The sequence below is a fragment of the Otolemur garnettii genome, unplaced genomic scaffold, assembly GCF_000181295.1.
Source record: "Otolemur garnettii isolate 467f Iridium unplaced genomic scaffold, OtoGar3 scaffold00019, whole genome shotgun sequence".
Classification (NCBI taxonomy): Eukaryota; Metazoa; Chordata; class Mammalia; order Primates; family Galagidae; genus Otolemur; species Otolemur garnettii.
The window spans coordinates 8,669,030-8,679,203 of record NW_003852414.1 but is presented as its reverse complement, the minus strand read 5'-3'; the positions used below and the strand labels follow the sequence as shown (position 1 = coordinate 8,679,203).

Below are 10,174 nucleotides of genomic sequence, written 5' to 3'. Positions count from 1 at the left end.
AGTTGGAGGTTGCTGCTGTGAGCTGTAATGCCACAGCACTCTGCCCAGGGGGACAGCTTGAGGCTCTGTCTCAAAAAAAAAAAAAAAAAAAAAAAAGGGTGAACTGTAAGTTTTCATGATCACTTATTCAAGGAAATATAGATTTGCCTTGATCTGGCCTATTCAAATAATTAGTTTTAAAGACATACACGAAAACACATGCTGAGATAAAGGTAGAGAAGACCCTCCCCATTGACCGCCTCCCCCCACTGACCACTTCCTTAAGTTGACCTGATTGTCATAGACCAGACATGCCCCACATGTACATATCTGTATAGTAGGCCTCATTCCTTATGTTGACCACCTCTGTATGTTGACCAGTTTGTTACCGTCCCTGGGGTGGTCAACTTACAGAGATTCTAATGTATTATGCTTATGATTTTTTAAATCTTTATCTTTTAGAGTTACACATGGAGATATTTGTGGAAAAAGTAGTATTTGTCTCAAACTCTATTGGCGGAAGATATAGACAGATATATTTAAATAAAAAAGATCGGTTGTGCATTGGGTCATTGTTAAGGCTGGACAATGTGTAATCATGAAGTTATTCTCTCTCCTTTTGTATATATTTAAAAGTTTCCATATAAAAAGACTAAAACACACAAGCACCCGCATACACACATTCAGGAAAATACTATTTCACTTAAATAGTACACATTGGTTAACTACGCTCACTAGACTTCTTAGGTTGAGCTGTAATCGGCACTAATCTTACAGTGTTTCAGCGAATTCTGGAATGCCCTTAGAAATGATCTGTGGCAGAATCCTTATCATTCATATAAAATAATTGATTCCTTCTGCTAAACTCCGCACTGCTAATTAGCAGTCTCGCTCAGTCACCCTGGGGTTGAGTGCCATGGCATCATAGCTTATAGCAACCTCAAAACTCAAGTGATCCCCTTATGTCAGCCTCACGAGTACCTGGGATTACAGGCACCCACCACAATGCCCACCTAGTTTTTATATTTTTAGTAGAGGTGGGGTCTTGCTTTGCTCAGACTCGTCTCGAACTCCTGAGCTCAGGCAATCCTCCCACTTCAACCACCCAGAGTGCTGGGATTACAGGCGCGACTAGCCTAGGCATCCTATTTCCTGGCAAACTTTTCTTCTCTTGGGCAATTAATTGCTTCATTCAGTTTAGGTAAAGAAAAATTGGTATATAGAGCAGTGCCTGTGGCTCAAAGGAGTAGGGCACTGGCCCCATATGCCAGAAGCGGCGGGTTCAAACCCAGCCCTGGCCAAAAACTGGCAAAAAACAAAAAAAAAAAGTTGGCATATAAAAAATGTTTTGGTTCAATCTCCTTTTGCTTGACTGTGTGGCCATTCTGGTTCTACGTTTCCCTCACCTAATACTTCCAAATAATGTATCAATAGCTGCTATTAAAGATAAACAACAAAAAGTTAAAAAATGGGGGTCGGACGTCCTGGCTCACACCTCTAATCCTAGTACTCTAGAAGGCAGAGGCAGGTGGATTGCCTGAGTTCATGAGTTCGAGACCAGCCTAAATAAGAGCGAGACCCCGTCTCTAAAAAAATAAGCCAAGTGTGGTGGGCACCTGTAGTCCCAGCTACTGGGGAGGCTGAGGCAAGAGGATACTATGACTCCATACTCTACCCAGGGTAACAAAATGAGACTCTGTCTCAAAAGAAAAAAACAGTTAAAAAATGGGAGGGGAGGAGGATAGAGTTAAAGGGTAGAGTTTCTGTTAAATGTCTTTGCTTATTTGTTTATTTGTCTGGAAGCAAAGTTGTCTTATCTTTAAAATAGGTGGTCATAAAATGTTTTTTGCAAGCCCATGGTAACCTCAAATCAGAGAGGTGTTTGGAAAGCGGGGCATCATTTGGCCAGTACACTTAGTCACTCCTGACATATCCTTTTCAAGTAAGTTTTAAAGTGCAGGTGAAGTCCTACATTTCCCCGACATAATCATCTGTGGCAGGAGGAGTTTTTTTCTTTTCTAAGGTGTCCCACGGTGACGTGAATAGCTGAATGACCTCTATTTTGTCCACCTGATCGCTCGAGGAGACTTTTTCAGTCTGGGAAAGTTCAACTGTAGCTCTAAGGCCGTTCCCAAGGTTTGGCTCAATCTTGGACCAAGCAAATTGGATAGAGGTCAGGCATGGAATCTCAGGCTAAAATGAACAGCTCTCTCCAGGCAGGTGTGTTCCCAGACTACCTACTCAAGGGATGGAGCTCTTGGGGAAGAGAAAGAGAGGTGATGATCGCCCCAGGATCAGGCTTCTGTTACACTGTTAATATCTGGGTGCCTTCCTTTTTCAGATGGGTGAGTCGAGTGAAGACATAGACCAAATGTTCAGCACTTTGCTGGGAGAGATGGACCTTCTGACCCAGGTAAACGTCCCTTCTTAACTTGGAAATAAGAAATAAAACGGGGTTACAGAATTTGATCTTAACATGACAAGAGAACTGTCTTTAAAAAGAAAACGTGTAGATTGGCGATATTATCTAACAATATCTTATCTATTGTGACAGTGGTAGGGAAAAATAAAGCTTTTTCCTGACTATCTCCTTCTGAGTTCCATTAATTTAATATGTTGGTGACACACACGTCAGGCTAAGTGCCCACATATTTACCCGTAGAGGAATTTTCCTTGAGTGTCTCCCCTGTATAACCACCACTGAGCAATGTCCCTTATTGTTGCCTTTGTAAAGACCAGCTAAGAAAAATGACATCATCTTTAAGAAAGTTTTTTTTTTTTTTTACCAACCTTTGAGGAAATGCTACTTTTAAAGGACTACGTAGGAGTTATTGTGGCCTCCTGATTAGATGGTAAGAACTTTGGCCCCACACTGGAGTGTGAAAGCCTCACAGGCTGCAAATCTGAGAAAAGCCACTGGCACCAAGACCAGATTAACTCAGAAGTCACCTGCACTGTCAGGGTCACTGGAGCCCGGAAGCCCCTGACCCCCAGGCCACTCAGCCAGGTTACAAAGTCAGTGAGCTTTATCATGTCTCATAAATGTTTCTTTGATTCAGAGGATAATCAGCTCATCCCTTTCCTGCACAGACTGTCCAAGAAGCAGCAGCCAGTGTTTTTAAATAAGATAGGGATGGTTCAAAGTTTTCTGCAAAACAAATGAATAGTCGATGTCCTGAAAAACTGTTAAAGCAAAATAAACCAATGTTAATGAGCATCTACCTTGGAATCCCAACAAAATACAGGGAAGTTTGGATTCTGTGAAAGAAGAGATAAAATATGAGACGTAGGCTTAGAGGAACAGGTGCTGGGGAGAAAAGGCGAGTGTTGGGATGAGGGAACTGCATGTCTGTCGATGAGAACTTGGTTTTTCCCTCCCGCAAGGGGCAAGAGTCAGAGTGAACTTTGGGGGTCTTCCCCAGTTCCTTCACCCCCTCCTGCAGCCCTCCAGAGAAGTGGCTGTTTTGATCGACTAGAGTCTGGAACTTTCATAAGACCACATGTAAATATTGTTACTGCAACTCAAGATCAGGAAAGAGGCCCCTTAGAGAGAGGCTCTTGAACCTGCCTTTTCTCAAGGCCATTTTGCTTTGGGTTATTTCTTTTTTGTGTGCCTGAGTGGGTGTAGTCATGGGGTTTGCTTGGTTAAGCAGAGCTCTCCAAACACATAGGTACCAAGATTTCAGGGTACGAAAATCCCCCTACTTTGTCTAAAGACAGAGTAAGAGCACCACATTTTAGGGTACAAGAGCAGATTATGTTCTGAAACAGCTTTTCTCCAAGTGACTAGATGCCTCCTGTGATATCCTTACTTAAGGCCTTATAGAATTTTATATATATACAGTATTCATCATTATGAGGCATTTTCTCTGTTCTTTGGGAAAAACTAACTCAACAATCTCATTCTCATCATTCCAATCAGCATGTTTTGTTTCAAGATATTCCTTCTAGAATAATTTTAATTGTCGTTTTCTGTAGGGTAAAAAAAAAATCACAAAACATTTCTAAATGAGAAGGTGGTTTTAGAGAACACATGTAAAGAGAAATTTTATAAATGATGCCTGGTTTTTGACTTGCTGATCAAAATGTGCTCCAGAAAATATTCGCATTATGAATAATTTTGGGGGGTGGGATCTGTTTTTCACAGAGTTTAGGAGTCGACATTCTTCCTCCTCCTGACCCTAAACCGCCCAGAGCTGAATTTAACTACAGTGTGGGTTTTAAAGATTTAAATGGTAAGCATAACAATTTCTCTTCTTAAGTAATTTGGAATCATAATGATGACTAAAATATTTATGGAACTATAATCTGAAAACAAAATTAAAGGAACTTGACATCATGATAAACTTTGTTAAAATCCCTGTAGTTCAGATTGTGCTTTAACTGTGTTTGCATTGAACTGAGAGAGTCAAGAAGCTATTTTTGCCTTTAATGAAAGGGGAGACCATCCTGCATTTGTAAAAAGCCCCCAAATCATCTTAGTTTTTGAAGTAAGGGGAGTTTCGTCTTATTACTAACCCCATAGAGTAACATGGAGTAGTATAACAAAATATTAATAAGGAAATGTCCCCTCAAGGATAAAAATGAACTGTCTATTTCATAATGATTAATAATGGTTCAGTATATAATTTTTTTTGAGACAGAGTCTCAGTTTGTCACCCTCAGAAGAGTGCTGTGGCATCACAGCTCACAGCAACCTCCAACTCTTGGGCTTAAGTGATTCTCTTGCCTCAGCCTCCTGAGTGGCTGGGACTACAGGTACCTGCCACAATGCCCGGCTATTTTTGGTTGGAGTTGGCATTGTTGTTTGGCAGGCCCAGGCTGGATTCAAACCCACTAGCTCTAATGTATGTGGCTGGCGCCCTAGCCGCTGAGCTACAGGAACTAAGCCTACTTAACATTTTTTAATTCTTCCTAATCTTGTCATTTTATTGTTTTTTCATTTTTTGTTGTTGTTGTTGTTGTCATTGTTGTTTTTAGCAGGCCTGGGGCAGGTTGGAATCCACCAGCCCCAGTGTATGTGGCTGACACCCTAACCACTGAGCTACAAGCTCCGAGCCTCACTTTATTAACAAAATCTTTCTCTTGATTTACTGGAGACACATCTTTACCCATGTGCTATTCAAATTACAATAAATCTTGAAGTCATCATTTCGAAATTAATGAGAATTCACTGGAACTCTTGAAAAAGAGCAACCAAAGACTTGACGTGCCTACCAAAAATATGACAAGCAAAATAAGGGTGAGCCCAGGTACATAAATCCAGAGTTCTTATCACTTCTACAAAACAATGACAGCAACAGACAACATGTACGTAGGAGTGAAACACATTTAGCTGGTGCTAAATGTGGCTGGTGCCCTAGCCGCTGAGCTACACCCACAACAGCTGAGTGCTTTGTGCTTTGTAATAAATTAGATTAAAATTAAAATGTAATCAATGTTACAGTTCAATTGTAGTCAGCTCAACTAATGTTTTCTTTTCTTTTCTTTTTTTTGGCTGGGGCTAGGTTTGAACCCGCCACCCCCGGTATATGGGGCCAGCGCCCTACTCCTTGAGCCCCAGGCACTGCCCTCAACTAATGTTTTCTAAGCACTAATTCTATGCCTGCTGTCAAAAAAGTATTGAAATAAGACAAACCCAGCAATAGATAAGCATAATAATGTTATAATAAGAAACTCATCTCATTCAGGAGACATGATGTACAAATGTGGCCTTCATTTGGGTATAGGACAAGAAAATTAAATTTAGGGGGGAATTAAGAGAGGAAAAAGATTTCTTGAATGAGTTCAAAATATTTTGTCCAAAGTCATTCAAAGAGTCAGTAACGAACTTGAGTGAAATTCCTACCTATCTCATTCTCCAATTCCATATTCATAAGTTTAACTAATCTATATTAACGCCTTTAACCTATATTCATAATGTAGGCCCCTATTTTTATCATTAATGCGATTTTCCCTATTAGAATCCTTAAATGCGCTGGAGGACCAGGATTTAGACGCTCTCATGGCAGATCTGGTAGCGGATATAAGCGAAGCCGAGCAGAGGACAATCCAGGCACAGAAAGAGTCTTCTCAGAGTCAACATCATTCAGCCCCTCCAGAGGCATCAAATTTCCGTGGTGCAGCCTCTCTGGGCTACTCCGCAAATGCTGCTGCAGCCAGCGTCAGCCACTATGAGCATCACTTACCACCCCCACCAGCTGATCCTGTGTTAGACCTGCCGCCGCCCCCGCCACCACCACCTCCTGAACCTCTCTCTCAAGTAAGTGCGTGGGGCCAGAGAGGGCAGGGCCTGACCTCCGCTCCTTGTCACCTTCCACTTTCTCTGGAGCGATAATTACATTCATTTGTACACCCAAAGTTCAGGGTACTAAAATCAAGGATACTGAGCGCGTCAATTGCAAAACCAGAGCTCTCCCGAACCATGATGTCTGGCTGAGTGTAAAGAACATGCTAGGGCAGGGTCCTCAAACTTTTTAAACAGGGGCCAGTTCACTGTCCCTCAGACCGTTGGAGGGCCAGACTGAGGGCCCCGGGACATGTCAGCTGCTAAGCAGCAGCGGCAAAAACACTTGGCAGACCAGATAAATGTCCTGGGCAGGCCGCATGTGGCCCGCAGACCCGTAGTTTGAGGACACCTGTTCTAAGGCCATCTTCATGATGTATTCTACAGGGGGCCCCAAAAGTTGCCATGCATAGGTCAGTGGGAAATTGTAGCTAACTATACCTTTTAAAATATTCAGAAAATATTCTGTACGTGTTGGACACCTCTTTGCAAAATTTTGTAATGAATAGTTTGTAAATAAAACTACAATTTCCCATTTTCCCTTGATAGAGCAACTTTGGGGGAACACCCTGTAGTTTGGTTAAGAACTATATTTGTTTATAGACACTCCTCTTGGGAATACTCAACTTTGGGGGGGGAATGTTTTATTAACATCTGATGAACCATGGAACTGAATTCCCACGTCCCTCTTCCTAGCCTAGTACATAGAGAATAGAAGACATTCATTACACACTTTGTGAATTGAGCTAGGTGGAGTTTTGTTGATGGAATTTGGCAGCCTCGAGCAGTAGGATAAAGATATTTCCAAGTATTACTTGGAACTCTGTAAGGTATATGGAGAAATTTCTGAATCCTGAAAAGGAACTGGAAAGTTCAAATTGTTGCTATTTGGGACATTAATTAATGGTGACCCTGAAAGTTCCTATCATGTCTATTAATTCACATTCATTGCTCTATTTTGTATTTGTTCTGGACAAATTATTATTAAAGTAGAGATCAATATAGAACACAGGCTTTTATTTTATTTTTCTTTCTTGTTGAGACAGACTCTCACTTTGTCACCCTCAATAGAGTGCTGTGCTGCCATAGCTCACAGCAACCTCAAACTCTTGGGTTCAAGTGATTCTCTCACCTCAGCCTCCCAACTAGCTGGGACTACAGGCACCCTCTACAACACCTGGCCATTTTTAGAGACGGGATCTTGCTCTTGCTTAGGCTGGTCTCAAACACATGAGCTCAGGCAAGCCACCCACCTGGGCCTCCCAGAGTGCTGGGATTACAGACATGAGCCACCACACTCGGCGAGAGCAGAGGCTTTTAATATAGGGCCATGAAGATTTCAAGGGGGACAAAAATAAATAAAAAGTAGAATGCATACGTGAAGCTTCCTTCTCACTTGCCTCATCTTCGTGAAGGGGCTTGTGGCTCAAAAACAATTTAAGAATTGCTGATATGGGAAGATATATACATATCTACTTTCAAGTAATTACAGCGTAAGCAGACAGCTCATGGGCCATCATTATAAATAGAGGAGAGTCTCGCTAATCTTATTCTTGGAATCTTTGCTTGCAAAAATCAAAGGGCTTTGAGCTCATAAAATGCTACACTCTCTTTTCTGCCGGCTGTCAGTGCTTTATTTGGTGACTATAAGTTAAGTCTCAATCTAAGTCTTAACTTTTAGGGCATCAAGGATGCTGTTAGAGGATATTGAATGTCCTCAACACAAAGAAATGATAAATGTTTAGGGGGATGGATGATGCTAATTACACTGATCCAGTCACCATACATAATATGTATGTATTGAAACACTTTGGTGTACCCCAGAAATATGTTTAGTCATCATGTGTCAATTAAAAATGTAAAATATGGCTGGGCGCAGGAGCTCACACCTGTAACCCCAGCACTCGGGGAGGCCGATGAGGAAGGATCCCTTGAGCTCAGGAATTCAAGACCAACCTGAGCAACCCCATCTCTACTAAAAATAAAAAAACTAGCCAGGCATTGTGGCAGGTGCCTGTAGTTCCAGCGACTCAGGAACTGAGGCAAAAAGATTGCTCAAGCCCAAGAGTTTAAGATTGCTGTGAGCTGTGACACTGCAGCAGTCTACCCAGGGGATGAGAGACTGATACCCTGTCTCGGAAAAAACAGAAAAGAAAACAAAAAGATAGGAAAAGAAAGAAAATTAAATAATAAATTAAGAAGAACATTATTATTAAATCAAATACCTAAATTTACTGCAGCAAAAAATGGCTCCTTTCTGAAACATATTCTTCTTAGCAAAGTATTTCAAGAATGGAAGAAAAAGTAAAGCCCAAGAATATGGGGAAAGGGGAGAGGGAGGGGAGGAGAAGGGAGGATGGGTGGAGGGAGGGTAATTGGTGGGACCACACCTACGGTGCATCTTACAAGGGTACATGTGAAATTTACTAGGTGTAGAATATAAACGTCTTAACACAATAACTAAGAAAATGCTGTGAAGGCTATGTTAACCAGTTTGATGAAAATATTTCAAATTGTATATAAAACCAGCACATTGTACCCCATGATTGCATTGATGTACACAGCCATGATTTAATTTTTTTTAAAAAAGGCTCCTTTAAAACTCTAATAATAACTAGGGATCCCCCAAACAGACGTTCTGATCCAAAAGTGTGCATATATTATAATTTCAGGGAGGGCTCAAATCCCTGGAGGTGGAGCCATCTGTCCGTTCCTTAGGTCAGATCCCAGGGTGTGAGCTAAGCTGAGATTTTTGTGGTATAACTATTGAAAGACTCTTAAACTCATCATTTCATCTTTTTTTTAAGTTCCTATACCCAACCTCTAAAGGGTGACTTGCCTTCCATACCTTTGAGTTGAAGATTTTCGTTATGGTCATTTACATTCCTAACCTCAAGCCTTTGGAAATGTGGCAGCTTTGGTTAATATAAAGTAACTGAGACTCTGGCATTGACACAGGTGATTGTTCACTGGTATTATTTAATGGACTGTGTTGAGTATCTTTGCCCTTTTTGCAGGAAGAAGAGGAAGCCCAAGCCAAGGCTGATAAAATTAAGCTGGCATTGGAAAAACTCAAGGAGGCCAAGGTTAAGAAGGTAAACTATGAATCACTATTGCATGGGGGACGTTAAATTAACGACATCTGATTACACTTAGCCATAAAAATAAAATAAAAATTTTGAGTGGTACTTTCCGAACAGCGGTAACAGGTTTTTAAATTTTAAGGACAGAGATGAAGCACGTAATTATTCTTTCTGTAATGTCAGTTAGCTCATTCGTGATTGATAAACAGGGGACCCATGATAGTATAAACATGGACGTTTCCTTGGCTTATGTGTGGGGGTTTTTTTGTTGGTTTACATGTGATTTTTCCTGGGAGCTGAAATAGTGGCGGTAGGGTTATACCTTAAACAGGAAAAAAAAAAAGGCCCATGCCTTGGCTACTGCATAGACAGAGGCCCTTTCTGGTCTAATATAGGAAATTTAACAATTAATCTGCACGGCCAAGGCTCCCTCCCAGGGCTTTGCCCAGCTATGGGCTTATAGCAGGTAGCACCACCTCCCCATCCTGCCTTAACTGGGTCAGAGCTCAGCGTCCCTTGGTCTGGTCTCCACGTCCCACAATTGCTACTGTGCACTCTGCATATCCCTTGGGGCAGCCCCCAGCCCTGCTGCCTGCCCTGATAGCCAGGTTTTCTCCTAGGACACCAAACGTTGTTTTTGCTGGTGTTCTGGTTTCAAAGTTGCATGGGTTTTGAGTGATCTGCCCCAAATCTACTTTGCAGTAACTTTATCATACACTTTTTTTTTTTCCGCAAAGCATAGAATTTTCAGGAACAAGTGTATTGTATTATAACAGGAACACATGTATTTGATCTCATTAGAAGCATATACCTTGGCTCGGCGCCT

General features: G+C 41.5%; 1 protein-coding gene across 1 annotated transcript in view; it reads left to right on the top strand.

Moving 5' to 3' along the window:
* The window catches only part of APBB1IP (amyloid beta precursor protein binding family B member 1 interacting protein), a 77,447-nt gene that overhangs the window by 40,061 nt on the left and 27,212 nt on the right, over nt 1-10,174 (top strand). The window contains exons 3-6 of the mRNA XM_023511479.1: nt 2,321-2,392; nt 4,127-4,214; nt 5,943-6,241; nt 9,283-9,360. Coding sequence (XP_023367247.1) covers nt 2,321-2,392; nt 4,127-4,214; nt 5,943-6,241; nt 9,283-9,360 — 537 coding nt within the window. The remainder of the gene's footprint in view (nt 1-2,320; nt 2,393-4,126; nt 4,215-5,942; nt 6,242-9,282; nt 9,361-10,174) is intronic.